Source organism: Mandrillus leucophaeus, unplaced genomic scaffold, assembly GCF_000951045.1.
Source record: "Mandrillus leucophaeus isolate KB7577 unplaced genomic scaffold, Mleu.le_1.0 Scaffold221, whole genome shotgun sequence".
Classification (NCBI taxonomy): Eukaryota; Metazoa; Chordata; class Mammalia; order Primates; family Cercopithecidae; genus Mandrillus; species Mandrillus leucophaeus.
The window spans coordinates 2,003,413-2,022,858 of NW_012102266.1; the positions used below are offsets into that span (position 1 = coordinate 2,003,413).

General features: G+C 35.4%; 1 protein-coding gene across 1 annotated transcript in view; it reads left to right on the top strand.

Moving 5' to 3' along the window:
• FBN2 (fibrillin 2) overlaps positions 1–19,446 on the top strand; it is a 285,975-nt gene that overhangs the window by 221,107 nt on the left and 45,422 nt on the right. The window contains exons 35-44 of the mRNA XM_011981192.1: positions 5,683–5,805; positions 6,399–6,521; positions 11,937–12,098; positions 12,784–12,852; positions 13,314–13,439; positions 14,600–14,725; positions 15,314–15,466; positions 17,528–17,596; positions 18,774–18,899; positions 19,086–19,211. Of these exons, the coding sequence (XP_011836582.1) occupies positions 5,683–5,805; positions 6,399–6,521; positions 11,937–12,098; positions 12,784–12,852; positions 13,314–13,439; positions 14,600–14,725; positions 15,314–15,466; positions 17,528–17,596; positions 18,774–18,899; positions 19,086–19,211 (1,203 nt within the window). The remainder of the gene's footprint in view (positions 1–5,682; positions 5,806–6,398; positions 6,522–11,936; positions 12,099–12,783; positions 12,853–13,313; positions 13,440–14,599; positions 14,726–15,313; positions 15,467–17,527; positions 17,597–18,773; positions 18,900–19,085; positions 19,212–19,446) is intronic.

A 19,446-nucleotide genomic window follows, 5' to 3' on the forward strand; every position in this document is an offset into this window, starting at 1 on the left:
CCAAGATCATGCCACTGCACTCCAGCCTGGGACGACAGAGCAAGACTCCATCTCAAAAAAAAAAAAAAAAAAAGGAAACGAAAAGGAAAAGAAACTCACTCAAAACCGCACAACTATACAGAAACTGAACAACCTGCTCCTGAATGACTACTGGGTAAATAACGAAATTAAGGCAGGAATAAAGAAGTTCTTTGAAACCAATGAAAACAAAGTCACAATGTGCCAGAATCTCTGGGACACAGCTAAAGCAGTGTTTAGAGGGAAATTTACAGCACTAATTGTCCACGGGAGAAAGCAGGAAAGATCTAAAATCAACACTCTAACATCACAATTAAAAGAACTCGAGAAGCAAGAGCAAACAAATTCAGTAGCTAGCAGAAGACAAGAAATCACTAAGAGCAGAACTGAGGGAGATAGGGACACAATAAACCCTTCAAAAAAAAATCAGTGAATCCAGGAGCTGTTTTTTTGAAAAGATTAACAAAAGAGATAGACTGCTAGTGAGAAAAATAAGAAGAGAGAGAAAAATCAAATAGAATAAAAAATGATAAAGGGGAAATATCACCACTGATCACACAGAAATATAAACTACCATCAGAGAATACTATAAACACCTCTATGCAAATAAAGTAGAAAATCTAGAAGAAAGGGATAAATTCCTGGACACATATACCCTCCCAAGACTAAACCAGGAAGAAGTCGAATCCCTGAATAGACCAATAACAAGTTCTGAAATTGAGGCAATAATTAATAGCCTACCAAACGAAGGAAGTCCAGGAACAGGTAGATTCACAGCCGAATTCTACCAGAGGTACAAAGAGGAGATGGTACCATTCCTTCTGAAACTGTTCCAAACAATAGAAAAAGAGGAACTCCTCCCTAACTCATTTTATGAGGCCAGCATCATCCTGATACCAAAACTTGGAAGAGACGCAACAAAAAGAGAAAATTTCAGGTCAATATCCCCAATGAACGTCAGTGCAAAAATCCTCAATAAAATACTGGCAAACCAAATCCAGCAGCACGTCAAAGAGCTTATCCACCAAGATTGAGTCAACTTCATCCCTGGGATGCAAGGCTGGTTCAACATATGCAAATCAATAAATGTAATAATCCATCACATAAACAGAACCAATGACAAAAACCACACGATTATCTTAAAAGATGCAGTAAGGCCTTCAATAAAACTAGGCCTTCATTAAAATAGGCCCTTCAATAAAATTCAACACCCCTTCATGCTAAAAACTCTCAATAAACTATGTATTGATGGAATGTATCTCAAAATAATAAGAGCTATTTGTGACAAACCCACAGCCAATATCATACTGAATGGGCAAAGGCTGGAAGTGTTCCCTTTGAAAACTGGCACAAGACGAGGATGACCTCTCTCACCACTCCTATTCAACATACTATTGGAAGTTCTGGCCAGGGCAGTCAGGCAAGAGAAAGAAATAAAGGGGATTCAAATAGGAAGAGAGGAAGTCAAATCGTATCTCTTTGCAGATGACATGATTGTATATTTAGAAAACCACATCATCTCAGCCCAAAATCTCCTTAAGCTGATAAGCCATTTCAGCAGTCTCAGGATACAAAATCAATGTGCAAAAATCACAAGCATTCCTATACAGCAATAATAGAGAGCCAAATCATGAGTGAACTCCCATTCACAGTTGCTACAAAGAGAATAAAATACCTAGGAATACAACTGACAAGGGATGTGAAGGGCCTCTTAGAAGAGAACTACAAACCACTGCTCAAAGAAATAAGAGAGAACACAAAGCAAATGGGAAAACATTCCATGCTCACGAATAGGAAAAATCAGTATCATGCAAATGGCCATACTGCCCAAAGTAATTTATAGAATCAATGCTGTCCCGATCAAGCGACCATTGACTTTCTTCACAGAATTAGGAAAAACTACCTTAAATTTCATATGGAACCAGAAAAGAGCCCGTATAGCAAAGACAGTCCTAAGCAAAAAGAACGAAGCTGGAGGTATCATGCCACCTGACTTCAACCTATCCTACAAGGCCACAGTAACCAAATCAGCATGGTGCTTGTACCAAAACAGAGAGATAGACCAATGGAACAGAACAGAGCCCTCAGAAATAACACCACATATCTACAACCATCTGATCTTTGACAAACCTGACAGAAACAAGAAATGGAGAAAGGATTACCTATTTAATAAATGGTGTTGGGAAAACTGGCTATCCCTCTGTAGAAGACTGAAACTGCATCCCTTTCTTACCCCTTATACAAAAATTAACTCAAGATGGATTAAAGACTTAAACGTAAGACCTAAAACCATAAAAACCCCAGAAGAAAACCTAGGCAATGCCATTCAGGACATAGGCATGGGCAAATACTTCATGACTAAAACACCAAAAGCAATGGCAACAAAAGCCAAAATTGACAAGTGGAATCTAATTAAAGTAAAGAGCTTCTGCACAGCAAAAGAAACTATCATCAGAGTGAACAGGCAACCTACAGAATGGAAGAAAATTTTTGCAATCTATCTTGTCAGACCAAGGGCTAATATCCAGAATCTACAAGGAACTTAAACAAATTTACAAGAGAAAAACAACCCCATCAAAAAGTGAGTGAAGGATATGAACAGACAATTTTCAAAAGAAGACATTTATGTGGCCAACAAACATAAGAAAAAAAGCTCATCATCACTGGTCATTAGAGAAATGCAAATCAAAAGCACAGTGAGATATCATCTTATGCCAGTTAGAATGATGATCATTAAAAAATAAGGAAACAACAGATGCTGGAGAGCATGTGGAGAAATGGGAACACTTTTACGTGTTGGTGGGAGTGTAAATTAGTTCAACCATTATGGAGGACAGTGTAGCGATTCCTCCAGGATCTAGAACCAGAAATACCATTTGACCCAGCAATCCCATTACTGGGGATATTCCCAAAGGATTATAGATCATTCTACTATAAAGATACGTGCACACCTACGTTTATTGCAGCACTGTTCATAATAGCAAAGACTTGGAACCAACCCAAATGACCATCAATGATAGACTGGATAAAGAAAATGTGGCACATATACACCATGGAATACTATGCAACCATAAAAATGGATGAGTTCATGTCCTTTGCAGGGACATGGATGAAGCTGGAAACCATCATTCTCAGCAAACTAAGGAACAGAAAACCAAACACCGCATGTTCTCACTCATAAGTGGGAGTTGAACAATGAGAACACGTGGACACAGGGAGGGGAACATCACACACTGGGGCCTGTCAGAGGATGGGGATTAGGGGAGGGATAGCATTAGGATAAATACCTAATGTAGATGACAGGTTGATGGGTGCAGCAAACCACCGTGGCACGCGTATACCTACGTAACAAACCTGCACATTCTGTACATGTATCCCAGAACTTAAAGTATAATAAAAAAAGAAAAAGAAAAGGCAATTCATGAGCTAAACAGAAATATCCAATACTAAAAGACATTAGATCCATGCCCACAAAATTCTGAGGAAATGTGAAAAATGTTATACTTAATTATAAAGATAATAAGCATTTTCTTACACATGAAATATGTCAGGTAGAAAACACCTGTGTTTTCATAAAAGTCCCACCCTTCTTGGAAAAAGAACAATCAGCAATGAAACACAGCCAATCAAGAAACAAATGGAGAAGTTGTAATAAAACCATTATTGATCCCTTTAAGTAAATAATTAGTACTAAACACTGTGGAAATTATGGTAAACTGCCATAGACATTGAAAAAGTGCAAATGATAAAAATAAGCAGTTGGAAGGATATATGAGTGCTAATTTTCTTATAATTTATTGTATAGAATTAATTAATACTATCTAAAAATTACGTTTCAACTTTAGCATAAAGCCAAAAAATTTTTAGCATTTTTTATTCTTAACATTACAAAAGTATTTTAAAACTGTTGAGATGATGGTAAATTTATCTGATGCATACAAATTGTTTTAGCTTCACTGTCTAAATATGTATTATATAAATGTCTGAAATGATCTTAAATGATTCTTTCTAGATGGAAACATTTTTGAGTAATTGTTTTGCTGTTTTGTGTATTATTTGAATTTTTGAATATCTCTCTATTTTACAAAGGAAAGACAGTAATCTTTTAAAGTACCTTCTTTATACAACAATTACATTACTTCGGTGGAAGAAATTTCTAATAAAGTTCATTTATAAGTAAAATAGATTGGGCATGGTGGCCCACACCTGTTAATACAGCACTTTGGAAGGCCAAGGAGGGAGGATCACTTGAGCCCAGGAGTTCAAGACCAACCTGGGCCACATAGGGAGACCCTGTCTCTACAGAAACTTTATAAACTAGCTTGGTGTGATTGTGTTTGCCTATAGTCCCAGCCACCTGGACGTCTGAAGGGGGAGGATTACTTGAGCCCAGGAGGTTGTGGCTGCAGTGAGCCATGATCGTGCCACTACTCCAGCCTGTGTGATAGAGCAACAACCTGTTTGAAACAAACAAACAGGCAAAAAAATGCACACTCAGAAGGCTGACAGTACAATTCCCTTTTTGAGTATAATTAACATAATTCAATTGTAATCTAGCTTAAAGAATTTTTACTCATTTATATAAAGAGAATAACTTTCTTACCCCCAATACAATAAAAGATACCTTTGCACATGTTAAACTTTGAACATGATTAGAACCATACCTTAAATCTAAGATAGTTGAAACCAGTATTTTAACTATAATGAATGACCAAAGAAGTCTTGTTTAGACTTAAGATATAACTGTCTGATGACAGCAGTTTAGGATGACTTGTCTAGTCTAGCCTAAAATGACATGCCTGGTCTGCATTCTCCGAGTGTTAGGCAATTTTTATACAAAAATGTCCATCCTCTTTTTGAGAGTAGAAATTCAGATTATTTCCACAGCTATACATACACGTTGATTTTCACCTGAGTGAGGAGTGATAACTTCATATTTATTAACTTTGAGTTACAGCCTCGTGGAAGACTATCATAAACTTTTCATAAATGAATTTTTAGTCCAATTCAATAGAGATATTTTAATGAAATTTACTAGAATATGGGGTCAATGGACCATCTTATTAACATGAAATTAGGGAAGAAATTTCTTCTCTGTTTAAAACTGCTTTATAGTAACAGAGAAGATTGCAAAATAAAAAGGAAGTAAAAACTAAAAAGTTAATTAATATTTATTTAATTAAATTTAATTAAATTAATGAAAAAGTTAATTTTAATATCTCCAATATTTAAAAATAATTATGTATTTGTTTTTCATAATCTAAAACATTTATCAACTATAAAATGTCTGCTGTTTGCACTAGTTAGAATCTTTGAATTTGCTTTTATCTTTTTTTACAATTTCATTTCTTTGACATGTTTATATTTAATTTTTGTATTTTATGTGCCTTGAGCCAACTCTTCTTTAAGTATATCATAATCCAAGTCATTTAAAATACTAGACCCTCATTTTACCAAGGAAATAATATTTCTTCTATATCTTAGTTCCATAGGTGAACATTAGTTGCTTGCCCTTTGCACTTATCTACCTAGACAAAAAAAAAAAAAAGCTTTACTGAATAAAAACATCTGAGGGGGTAGAAAAATGCACTAATGTTAGACATTACATTAAAATTTTAAAATTTCTTTGTAAATAAGAGATTACTATTTTTTTTAAATCTTCAGATATTGATGAATGCTCCTTCCAAAACATTTGTGTCTTTGGAACATGTAATAACCTGCCTGGAATGTTTCATTGTATCTGCGATGATGGTTATGAATTGGACAGAACAGGAGGGAACTGTACAGGTATGGTCAGTTATGGGCTAAGTTGTGTTCTGATTCATTGAAATAAATATTCTGTGCTAATCGTAAAAATTCCTGAGATTTCTGCTTAGCTAATCTATGCATTAGGTTACACATTTTTCTGAAAAAGAAAATTATATTCAGATACGTTTATTTGTAGCTATGGAATTGATGCATTTTTATGTAAATAATATTAAATTGTTATCTATATAATTGTTAATATTAAATATCTGAAATTAAACTAGTAAAGTATCTCTTTGAATATATGTTCATGTATATGTATATATATACGTGTATATTTGTGATTTTTGTTAAACAAATAGTGACATAATTTTTTCTTCCTCAGAGTTGCAAATTTTAATTAATTACAATGTATTTATCAAGGATACTAAATGCTGTCATAAATACTGTGTGCTTGATATGTGGAACCTGTTTTAGGTATATATCAAAATTTAAGATCTTTATTTTACTGTGTTGAGTCTTTCTAGTGATCTTTAATCTACTAACTTTCAAAAATTCCACCAAATTCTTTGGAACAGCAGTATGCCTAGAAAAAGTAACAGTGGTAACCTGCGCATTTTCAATGCTTCTCCTAGATATTGATGAGTGTGCAGATCCCATAAACTGTGTCAATGGCCTATGTGTCAACACGCCTGGTCGCTATGAGTGTAACTGCCCACCCGATTTTCAGTTGAACCCAACTGGTGTGGGTTGTGTTGGTAAGTAAAGCTATATGAAACAAATAGAATGATCAAGTTGAATATTCAAACTCTCTTGGTAATGAACTGTGATGAATGTTTGCTACAGTTAACTTAAAAACAAAACATTATATGGTTGCCTTTATTGTGTTTGTCTTCCAAATCATCAGCTCCACCTTCCTCCTCTCACAGACTTGATATCCAAGGCACAGAGAAGTGCAGTAATTTGTTCAAGGTCTCAGAGCTTGAAAATGGCAGAGCTAAGGCAGTAGCCCAGGTTGCTGCCTGGCTCCTTGTCCAGTATTTGGCCAGGATAACCCAGAGTGGTGGTATAGCTATTAGAATATCTATTTCTTCTGCCTACTGGAAGGGTCATATAGCAAAGTAAATGAAGTGATGAGAAGCAAGGAATTAGATAGATGGATTTATGAGCCAAACCATTGGAGCAGAAGTTGAGAGATGACAGGGAGGAGGAGGAGGCAGTAATGAAGGTTCGGAATCTGTGGTCAGCACCTCTGATCTTTAAAAAACAATTGTCCAGCTTTTACTCTCTGCGCTATTCCTGTGTTTTCCTAGAGAAGGAAATGGTCTGGAAAATTTTCTGGAAGTATACAAAAAAAGGGAGGAGTGGAGAATTCCTTGCTTGAGTAGAAATCTGCCTACTGTCCTCAGTGTCAGTTTTTGGGCCTGCAGCAAATGGGAGGAATATTTGCTGCTGTGATTTACACCCACCTTATATACTGTTTTCAAGTTTTAGAGAATACTTTTAATTATCATTTATGGCTACTCCAAGTTCTGCATTTTCCATTCAAAATAATTCATTTGGTAAAGATTGAGCGCCTTCTGTCTAAGGGCTGGAGTTGCAACAGTGAACAGAACAAGCACATTCTCTGCTTTTGTGTTTACATTTTACAGGCAGGGAGATAAATAAAAGCAAGAACAAACAGAATTGGCACTGGAGGTGGTTGGAGGAGAACTGCCATGTTATATTAGGAATAGGGGAATCAGAGCCTTTAAGGAGGGGACAAGCCAACTGGACCTCTGAGGGAAGCCTCCAGTTAAAAGGAGCAGGCAGTGCAAAGGGCCTGTGGTAGGAGAAGACTGTGCATTAGAGACATAGCACAAGGCTGTGTGCAGCAAGAGAGGAGTGAGTGGAGGGGTCAGGGATGAGGAGAGGAATCAGAGGAGCAGTCACCCAGTTCACAAAGTGATTCTCAACCGAGGCTGCATAGTAAACTCCATTTATAACCTGGAAAATATATTGATGCCTGTTACACCCCCAGAAATTCTGACTCACTGGGGCCTCAATATTTCTTAAAAACTTCCTTGGAACAAAGACTGTGAATAGGCAACTCATAAAAGAGAATAGTCTAAACGTTAAAAAATGTAAGCAAGCAAATGACCAAAATCATTAGGAATAAGAAATCCAATTGAAACAATTATATAAATACCACTTTACACCTCATACTGGCAAATATTAGGAAATTGGATAACGCGAAGTATTGATGGGGACATGGGCCTTGAGGAGCATCCTGTTCTGCTGGTAGAAGTGTAGACCAGGGCAGCCCCGCAGAGAATATACTTGCACAACAGTACACCAATTAACTGTCAGTGTATAATCAATGTTAGTTTTTGAGTTTCTTTTTGGAGCAATTCTATTTGTATGGATTGACACTTTATTGCTTTCGTTCATTCTCAGTTCCAAAAAACAAAGACTCATTCTATCTCAAAAGTGCCAGGGAGTCTATTGGACCCTTTCATAAGTCTGAAACATTATAAAATGTGAAGAGATCTTGTTTTTCCTTTGTCTTGAAACATTTTGACATTTTATCATCCTAGCTGTTATTTTTATCATTGTTCACCATTATGTCCAATGGATACAACAAACAATAAAATAATAAGAAGTGGAAAATTATGGCATCACCTAGAAGGAACATGCATTAGTGAAATAAAATGTCACTGTTGCATCATCCTTCAGTTTCCTTATTATATTGCCCTAAGGATTGCATCATTTTCTCAAGAAAGTACAAGAGAAGACTGGAGACACCTTACTTGAAATCTTTTAGCATTTATTGAACACAGTTGAGAATTTAGAAGTCTTTACTTTCTGGCCATAATTTTTGGCAAAAAGAAAAAAATGACAGTGGAAAATATTTCACAGTTGTTAGTTGAGCCAGGTGACTAGAGAGAGACAGAGAGCAGCTCTTTCGTCTAGATTCTAAAGGTGATGGTGAAATGAATCGTCTAAGCACAATCCCCGACTAAGTGCCTTCAGAGACGAATATCCTAGGTGAATTTTTTCAAACTTCAGAATCAACAAGTGAATGGACAGTATATTTCTGTAGACAAAGGAAATGAAGTATTCTCATCCACTTAGTCAATAAAAAGAACTTCAACCCACAATATTTGGTAACAAGAACCTGAATCATCCCAGGTTCGTGGATTCTTTCATATTTTCATGATGTTTCTGTACCAAAATTCAATTGATATGATTCATAAGCAGACAAAGATAAAGGCAGGTACATATAAAAGGTTATTGGAAGGAAATATGTGATGTAGAAGTGCAGTCAGTAGATTGATTATTTTAATTAGTGTTGATAAATCTAAAAATGAAAACATTTTCTATCTGGTAGCCTTTAAAGAAGACGGCTGTCCTCTCATCAACAAAATCATGAACTGTTAATGTTTTCAAAAATTCCTTTGGCTATTGCATTTTTATGAAGCAAGAACAAGAATAACCAGAAATAATGATAAGCTAGAACCTATTAGAGATGTGTTTGAAACCTGGAAACGGTTTTTACAAAATGGATATATTCCAAGTTCATGAATGATAGTTGATAAGCAATTAGTTGCATTCAGAAGATCAGTTTGAGTAGAATATCTTCAAAACCAAGAAAATACAGATTAAAAAATTGAGTTAGCTACGATTAAATTCTTATTAATATTGCTAATAAAGTTGTTTTCAACTTTTTTCTTCTGTATATTAGTTTTTATAATATACCTTTCTTCTGTAAATGGTTTTTTAAATTACTTAAAAATAGTAAAAATTAAAGGGTTCATTGGATGTAGTTGGTAAATGATGACTCTTTTTCCTGACTGAAGGCTAAGCATAGGCAAACTCTGTAAATCAACAATTCCTTTTGTGGCTCTGCATGCCAATGGCATTAACTCACAGGCCCATACAGAGACACATATATGATGTTCATTGCAGCATTCTTTGTGGTGGTAGAGTTTTAGAAACCATTTTTGGAGAGGAGGGTTTTTTTTTTTAAAGGCAGTTGTACACCACGAAGCTGACAGACTGGAGATTCACAGAACAAGCATGAATAGAAAAGTTATAAAAATGAAATGAGATGTATGACAAAAGACATTTGTGTAAATTTAAAATGAACACATTAAAACAAAAATATTTATTTTGCAGGAGCACATGTAAAAAGTAGTAACGTTAAATACATTTGGATGATCTGGTAGAGAAGGAGAATGGGAATGCAGAATAGGGATAAAAGAGAAAGGGAGGGGGAGGAGAGAGAAAGAACAGGTGAATAAATGAGGAATAAATAAACCTAGGCCAGGCACAGTGGCTCATGCCTGTTACGCCAGCACTTCGGGAGGCTGAGGCGGGCAGATCACAAGGTCAAAAGATGAAGAACATTCTGGCCAACATGGTGAAATCCCGTCTCTACTAAAAATACAAAAATTAACTGGATGTGATGGCAGGCGCCTGTAGTCCCAGCTACTCGGGAGGCTGAGGCAGGAGAATCACTTGAACCCGGGAGGCAGAGGTTGCGGTGGGCCGAGATCGTGCCACTGCACTCCAGCTTGGCAACAGAGCAAGACTCTGTCCCCAAAAAATAAATAAATAAATAAATAAATAAAAATAAACCTAATTAGAAGGGGGACCATGAGAATCTTGCTGCATCTGAGATTCAGCAACAAAAACAAAATGCAAAATCAGAGAAAAAATAAAGGAAAATTAGTTTTTTTTAAAAGCCCAAATGGTTCTAATGTGCAGCCAGGGATGAAAATTACTCTCTAGACTGCTAAGAACTCTAGATTTTATTCTGGTTGAGAAGAGAAGCTATTGGAGGTTGCCTGACCTAAGGTAATGCTATTGAAGGGTCACTCTGGCTTACAGAAGGAAAAGTAGACCATAGTTTAGTCAAGAATGGAAGTTGAGAAAAGAGTTAGAAAACTATTACATTAGACTAGGTAAAGGGATAGTGACGGTGGCTGGAACTCAGTAGTGATTAAAAAAAAAAAAGATAGTAGTGATAGAGGCAGTGATAAGTAGACAAATTCCAGATATTTTTGTTTGTTTGTTTTTTGTTTGTGTTTTGTTTGTGGTTTTTTTTTTTTTTTTTTTTTTTTTTTTTTTTTTTTTTTGTGAGGCACAATCTCCCTCTGTCCCCCAGGCTGGAGTGCAGTGGCATGATCTCCACTCACTGCAAGCTCCACCTCCTGGGTTCACGCCATTCTTCTGCCTCAGCCTCCTGAGTAGCTGGGACTACAAATGCCCGCCACCACGCTCGGCTAATTTTGTATATTTTTAGTAGAGACAGGGTTTCACCAAGTTAGCCAGGATGGTTGTTTCCAGATATGTTTTGAAGGTTGAGTAGACAGCCCTTATTACTTGATTGAATAAGGAGTCAAAAATGATGTCAAAGCTTAGGGGGCCTGTGCAACTGGAAAAAAAAAAAAAAAAGAATTTCCTTGTATTGAAAATGCAGAAGACTGGGAGAGAAGACAGCAGATTTTGTACATGGAGGAAAGAGCATCGACAATTTGATTTTAGATGTGTTAACTTTGAAATAACTATTAGATGTTTAAGAGAAGAAATGAAATAGGCAGTTGGCAGAAGGGTCTAGAGTTTACAGGAGAGATGAGATACAGAACCATAAATTTGAGAGTTCTCAACAAAAAAGTAATATTTAAACCCATAGACTCAATTGAGTGATCTGGATGATAACTGTAGAGATAAAGAAAAGCCTTAGATTAGCTGATCCCTTAAATATTTTCTCTAAGTTTGTTACAGGCTATCTTTTCCAAAACCTGCGAAGTTAGCTATGCAAGTTGAAACTAAACCATTGGATAAACTCATGATATAGATTAATTATACAAAAAAATGTGTTGTATTCATATTATTGGAGGTCCAGTATGTCCCAAATGAGAAATGTCTTACTATCTTGTCCATTCCATGAGTATAGGAAAATATGGTCTGTGTGGATTTCTAAACATAGGAAAGTCTGCCATAATTGGCTTCCTCTGACTCAATCTCGAAAAAGCTTAAAGCAGGCGATCGCTTGGTAGTTAGGATTAAAAGGAGCCTTTCATGTTAATGTACAAAATTTGAATTTCATCCTTTGAGTGACTTTTCCCTAAAATGGAGTCCTTACTATGTAAGCAAGGGCAAGTGTAAGCTCCTTTGTTGCTCTACAGACAACCGTGTGGGCAACTGCTACCTGAAGTTTGGACCTCGAGGAGATGGGAGTCTGTCTTGCAACACCGAGATCGGGGTGGGCGTCAGTCGCTCTTCATGCTGCTGCTCTCTGGGAAAGGCCTGGGGAAACCCCTGTGAGACATGCCCCCCTGTCAATAGCAGTAAGTACAAAGCTGAAGAAGAGACAGAAAACCACCTGGTGTCTAAAGATTCGTTGCAATTTTATTCCTGAGCTGGGAGTAAGGAGTGTTTAGTGAGGACAAAACAAAAAAATTGAATTTGGACTACTTTCAGTGATCACACTGAAACCAGCCAAGAGTGTTAAAGGATTTGAATTCCTCTCTTCCTGTGTTTTATCATGATATGTTAAAAAAATAATTTTTAACTGTAATCATGTATGGATAGTACTAATATCAATTCTCCATGATATCACAGATAAAACATATTCCTGATTCTTCTCAAAGGTTATTTAGTTCAGCTTCTTAGGTGTGTTGTATTCCTGAAGTCAATTATAGAATGCCTTAAATTGAAACATCTGTTCTGATATGAACATGAACCAAAACCTGTATTCTCTAAACTTAATTTACTAGCTAAAAGAACTGCAAGGGAATTTTTTCTTTAATTGAAAACAAATGGTTCGTGTTATTCTACTGTGTATGTGATTAATAAAGTATGATCTTTTATGTAAAATATGTAACTTTAAATGTATATGAAAGGGCACTAAGAAAAATTTGGATACATCCCTTAGGATAAGTATATTGAGCCTGTCATTTGCTGAATGCTTGCTCGTTGTCTCAGCCACTTGGACGTGGGTATCAAAGCTCTTATTTTTCTATTGTTTTGTAGCGGAATATTACACCCTGTGTCCTGGAGGTGAAGGCTTCAGACCTAACCCCATCACAATCATTTTAGAAGGTGAGCTAATCCCACTGTCACCCAGACTTAAACAAGGTAAAGAGTTAATTTTAGAGAAAAGCTGGTGGAAAAGTTACGGCAGAGCAGTCATAGCAAGATAATTTAGTAAAATTACAGATGGACTTTAATTACTAAAATGTTAAACGACCACTTTTATCAAGCAGTAATGATCCATTGCAGTGATTTGATATCTGACTGTTCTGCAGAGAAACTCTTTCCCATTGTCCCCTACCTTGAATAATCCCCAACTTACTTTATTCATTTTCTCAGATAATGGTAAAAGTTCCATGACAAAGCCAAGAAGATACTTGAGCAGAATAAACTTGCCATCTAAGTGTGCATTCATTTGGATGCATAGAAGTCTGCTGATTCTTGCAAGATCACAGTTTTGAAAGATCTAATACTAACTCTTATCCTTCATGAAAGTGTTTGTTTTAAGTGCACTATCTCCCCTTTTGCAGACATTGACGAATGCCAGGAGTTACCAGGTCTCTGCCAGGGTGGAAACTGCATCAACACTTTTGGGAGCTTCCAGTGTGAGTGCCCACAAGGCTACTACCTCAGCGAGGAAACTCGCATCTGTGAAGGTGAGATGAATTTGATGCCTAAAATGCTCAGTGCTGTTCGAAACAAAATGGGAGCCGAGGCCTGGGGGAAAGGCCCATCCTCAAATTCTACAAAAGGCTCAATTAAGACTGGTTCATAACTTTTTTCTTTTCATATCAATGTGGCTAAGTTGTATGATGATAGACAAATTAATTTATAGCTCATTGCCATAATTCACTGTATTTTTCTATGAGGCTTAATTAAATATAAATTGGGAAAATGGGGTAGTGTGAAAACCTACAATATTAAGTAAGTTATTAGTGAAAATATTGATAAACATTACATTTTACAAGGAAAAATTGGTAAGCTTCAATGTGACCATTAACTTAATATTGATCAGTAATTTTTTAAAGGTTGGACTATATGGTATGAAGAAGTTCAAAGGTTATGCAGCTGCCATTCTTGCTTCCGTCCTCTCACCTTATCACATGGTATTTCAATTGTTTTAGGGGCCTGTCTCACCACTAAACTGGGGCCTTCTGGAGGCACGGTCCACATCTTACTCATCATTACAGCTACAAGTTCTAGCTTACAGTAGAATCTCAATATTTAATTGTGAAATGAATGAATCCTTCTAACTGAATATTAAGCATGTAGCGTAATTATTTCCATTTTAACTTTTCTTTTGGAACACATTCGATAAATGCATCTGGAAGAAATAGGATATAATAAGGAGAACAACCAGCAGCTGCACTGCTTTAAGAATGTCTGAATTGTTACTAATTTGAAAGAAGCTACAAAGACAAAGGCTTTCCCAACCTGCATTCACTTTAAAGTTGGCATTAAAACTTAGCCTAAGTGACATAGGACGAAAACAGGCTTTAAAGAAATTCCAATTGAAGAATGTGAATTACAATTAAAAAAAAATATATATATATATATAGGTGCCAAGGAAATTATTTTTTGCCACTTTAGAATAATTTCTTTTGATGCTTTATATTTTTTAATATGGGGATTTTTTTCTTTTGAAGAAAGGTGTATCTGTGTTATATAAATGCATATTTGGCATGTTTTCTTTATTTCTAAATTTTGCGTAAATAGGGATTTAGAGAATCACCTATGCTTTGTTCGGTCATCTAAGTAATATAAATTCATTGAAAAAATATATTTATTAATTAATGGATATTCTTGCCTACTCTAGATATTGATGAGTGTTTTGCACATCCTGGTGTGTGTGGGCCTGGGACCTGCTATAACACCCTGGGAAATTACACCTGCATTTGCCCACCTGAGTACATGCAGGTCAATGGAGGCCACAACTGCATGGGTAGGTAAAGAACTCTGAGATTAATTACAGCACAGTTGTCAACTTCACACCTAAAGCACTTATGTCTCAGAACTATTGTTCAGGAAGTTTGAAAGTTAAATCTTCGTGAATTGAGATATTTCAGAATCTTGTAAGCTGCTGGCTTAGTATCAAATTTTTGACCTTTGGATATACATTTACATTTTTAAAAGCCTGAGTCTAATGTAGAAAATTTCCTCAAATGTTATATATTCATAAATTTGTCATCTCCATTCATATAGTGTGAACATTAATATACAAATAAAATAACATATGAATTTTAATGCTTAATTTTTTTAATTAAATAAATGATTTTGAGAGAAAAACAAATATGTATTAACATTGTCTCCAAAGAAAATTATAAGTGAAATCCTTTATCTAAGGATAAAGGAGAGATGTTAATCTAAAAATGATTCATGTTTAAAGACTTATTTTAAGATAGCTTCAGATGACTCAGAAGGTTTTCAGAGTTGTGTTCATCAGGAAAGCTTGATGTCTACAGCAGTGTGGCCTTCATTATAAACTACTCGTGGATACAGATGGCCAGCTTCTTTGTTTTTCTTTATGTAGACATGAGAAAAAGCTTTTGCTACCGAAGCTATAATGGAACCACTTGTGAGAATGAGTTGCCTTTCAATGTGACAAAAAGGATGTGCTGCTGCACATATAATGTGGGCAAAGCCTGGAACAAACCTTGTGAACCATGCCCAACTCCAGGAACAGGTAAGCACATGGCTCGTGCTTCTGCTGACTGCCGTGTCAGTGAAACATGCATACATGTAACAATATAGTCAAAGTCAGTGAGTGCTAAAACTAGAGATGCTCAGTTCCGAAAATATTCAAGAGCATCATATGGCTCTATTTCCCAAGTGGCCCTCTTTGAGATTCACACACTAACTTCTGAGACATTATGTTGAATAGGCTTGTGAATCCTGAAAATAAGATCATTGCTGAAGAGTTAGAGTTTATAGCATTAGTCCATTTAAACTCGGTATCTTAAACTATGCTTGTCAATTATTGATTTATTCATCAAACAAATCTTTCTTGAGCAAGTATTGTATGCCACTGTGCTAGACATGGAAGGTGTAATATTTGGAAAAAAAACTAAATTCAAAAAGTTCATTTCTTTAGTTCAGTCATGGAAAATATGCAAAAAGTGTTTTTATGAGCAAATGTTACATAAAAGCAACCCATTGTCAAAATGTGCCTTTACATCTTCTTCCTCAGACATCAATGAAATTTTTAGGCAAAAAATAGAGCTTGTCTTTACTTGGTCATTTTTTTTTTTCACAAGACAGATTCTTTTGAAAGAAAAAGTGAAAGATAATGGAGATAAGACCAAAAATGCTTGTCTTAAAATTGCTGTCCATCAGTTTCTCTTTTATGACCTGTAGAATGGCAACTTTTAATAACTATAGATACTAAGAGTTGAACCAGTAGGCCAAATAAGAAACGGTGATTATATATTTGTTACCAAATATTACTTAGGGTATTTGTATTTAAATGTTTCATTTAATGTGTTGATGAAATGAAATTAAGGAGAGAAATGGTGAAAAGCAACACATAGGCCTTTTTCAGTGACTCGAATTCACTGGTCAAATGGATTTTCTTAGCCTTATCTTGCCATTATTATGTTCCATACAATTAAATGGAAACATTCCTACAGTTCTCAACTTTCAAACTGCATAGTTACAAATTGAAGATCATTGATTTGGGGAATTAAAATGGCACTTTCTTTGTGAGAAGAAGCGAAAGCTTAGATTTGAGAGACAGGTCTGTATTTAAATCAAAACTCTTAGGATACTTATTGTGGAACCTCCTGCAGAGTATTTATCCTTTCTGAAACTAATTTCTCATGTATAAAATAGGAATAATAAATAATTACAGTGACTAATTCATATGGTTGCAGCGACAATTAGGGAGATTATACATATAAATTATAATGTGTACATTGTCAGACAATTAGAAACCATTAAATTGAGCATCTATTGTCTTTCTCCCTGTTCTCAATACTCGGTATATATTGCTGGATGAAATATACAGCATCCCTGACCCAATAGCACTTGGAATATAGTATGCAGTTCAAGTTTTACCTAATACGGTTTTCAGGAGTTTTACTCACTTGTATAGCATTGAGTGTCAGAAGCATTTTCGTCTTGCAAATTATAATTCTTTTAAATTTCCATTGATTTGGTGAATTATGTGTGAGAATACCTCTTATAGTCCCTATTTTATTTCATAATGCATTGTTTTTGATGATTAGAATTTCACATTCCAACCAGTAGACACAGTAAAAAAAAAAAAAAAAAAAAAAAGATAATATTCGTATCTCATTCATTATTCATTGTTTGCCTATTTCCCCTCTACAACATTATTTTTGCATGTCTATACCTTTGTGCACTCTGTAATTCCTTTTTCAATTTGTACTTCTCTTTTTTAAATCTGTATGTATTGTATGTTTTCCAAAGCTCTGCGTATCAAAAGAAAAAGAGTATTTAAATATCTAAATAAACATTTTGAATCTTATAATGATTTACTTGCCTTCTGATATTAGAGCAGTAAAAAGTTAATGAGAGTAATAGAAATAACAATGATAATAATGGTAAAGAATGCCTAGATCCACTCCTAGTAGAAGCTGGCATTGCTATCAAATAAATATAATTGAAATCAAAATGTCTGGTTGTGAATAATGTAAAATATATTTGTTTGTGAAAGTAATACAAAATGTTATTTTGAAGGAATTTGAGAAATTTAAGAGTGCATTGCTTTGTTTATATTCTAAAGCTGACTTTAAAACCATATGTGGAAATATTCCTGGATTCACCTTTGACATTCACACAGGAAAAGCTGTTGGTGAGTTTTTCCAGATTATGTTTGTTTTAATACATACATGTATCATTCTGTAAAAATATCTCTTTTTAAAATTCAAGAGTACCGCAACATAATAATCTGGATTCTAATCTAATATAGTTATATAAGAGAGAAATAACAGGCTTACAGACTCTAACCAAGTATTAATAATGATACTCCATCAGCATAGTCTGGGGATTGGGTTATGGTAGTTCTGTGACTATCTAAATATTTGCCACATCCACCATGCTAAAGCTTCAGTTGTCCTTGTCATGCACATTGTATTACATGACTCTAAATAATCTACCTTATTTTAACCTTTAGTTGCTATTTTCTTAAGTACATTTTTAAATTTTTGGTGTATTTTTGCAGTTTCCCTTTTTACTGGTCTAAATATGAATTTGCAGACTTATTTTTCATATTAATTAATTCCTTCTGAATGTACATTGTGTTACTCACTCTAGTTTCCTTCCTCAAAGATTCGGTAAGCAATGTCTTTTTTTTTTTTGAGATGAAGTTTTGCTCTTATTGCCCAGGCTGGAGTGCAATGGCGCAATCTCGGCTCACTGTAACCTCCGTCTACTAGGTTCAAGTGATTCTGCTGCCTCAGCCTCCCGAGTAGCTGGGATTACAGGCAACCACTACCACACCCGGCTAAGTTTTTGTATTTTTAGTAGAGACAGGGGTTTCACCATGTTGGTCAGACTAGTCTCAAACTCCTGACCTTGTGATCTGCCCACCTCAGCCTCCCAAAGTGCTGAGATTACAGGCGTGAGCCACCACACCTGGCCTAAGGAATATAATTTTAAGTCTCCATTATGAATACATGATAAAACAAAATACATACAATGATGAAAGCATAGCTTTTTAAACAAATGACTAGCAGCAGTTAGGGTAACCTGAAGAAGAGGTTTGATTGCCTAGGAAGTTCATTTGCTATATTGACTCTGAAATTACTTGGTATATTTTATCAGCTACTTACATTTTTTCCATCACTGTTTCTGTTTTCTGGTATATATGTTTTTATAAACCAAAAAAATTATCCATGCCAGTATATAATTGATTTTTGTGACACTGAATATTTGTTCTCATCCCAGGGTACATGTACCATTATTCAAGGTTATATGGTAAGTACATTAAGCAGAACAACATATATTTGACCAAATCTGTTCCATTTCAGACATTGATGAATGTAAAGAGATTCCAGGCATTTGTGCAAACGGTGTATGTATTAACCAGATTGGCAGTTTCCGCTGTGAATGTCCTACAGGATTCAGTTACAATGACCTGCTGTTGGTTTGCGAAGGTAATCTGAATAATGTATGTCCTTTATCCAGTATAATTTAGTATACATAAATAGCATTTAGATGGTTTCTGATTTTTACTATTTCTTCTACAATTTTTCAAGAATTGATCATCAAAGTGTGACGTGAATGTAACGCTAATACAATAATAAAAAGGACTCCTTAAAATGGAACTGTTGCTCTTTCAGATATAGATGAGTGCAGCAATGGTGATAATCTCTGTCAGCGGAATGCAGACTGCATCAATAGTCCTGGTAGTTACCGCTGTGAATGTGCCGCGGGTTTCAAACTTTCACCCAATGGGGCCTGTGTAGGTAAGAAAGAGGCTGACTCATTCTTTGGCACTGAGCAAAAGATTCCTTAGATTTCCTATCAAAAAATACTTCAAGAATAATTTCAGAAAGATTTTCTCTCTCAATCTGTTCACTTATAGTGAACCTATTTCACCATATCTTTTATTTTGTTAAGAAAATAGGTCTCTTCAATGGATTTCCCCAGGATTGGACCTAAAACAAAATAATATCCTTGAGATACCAAAAAAACATAAAT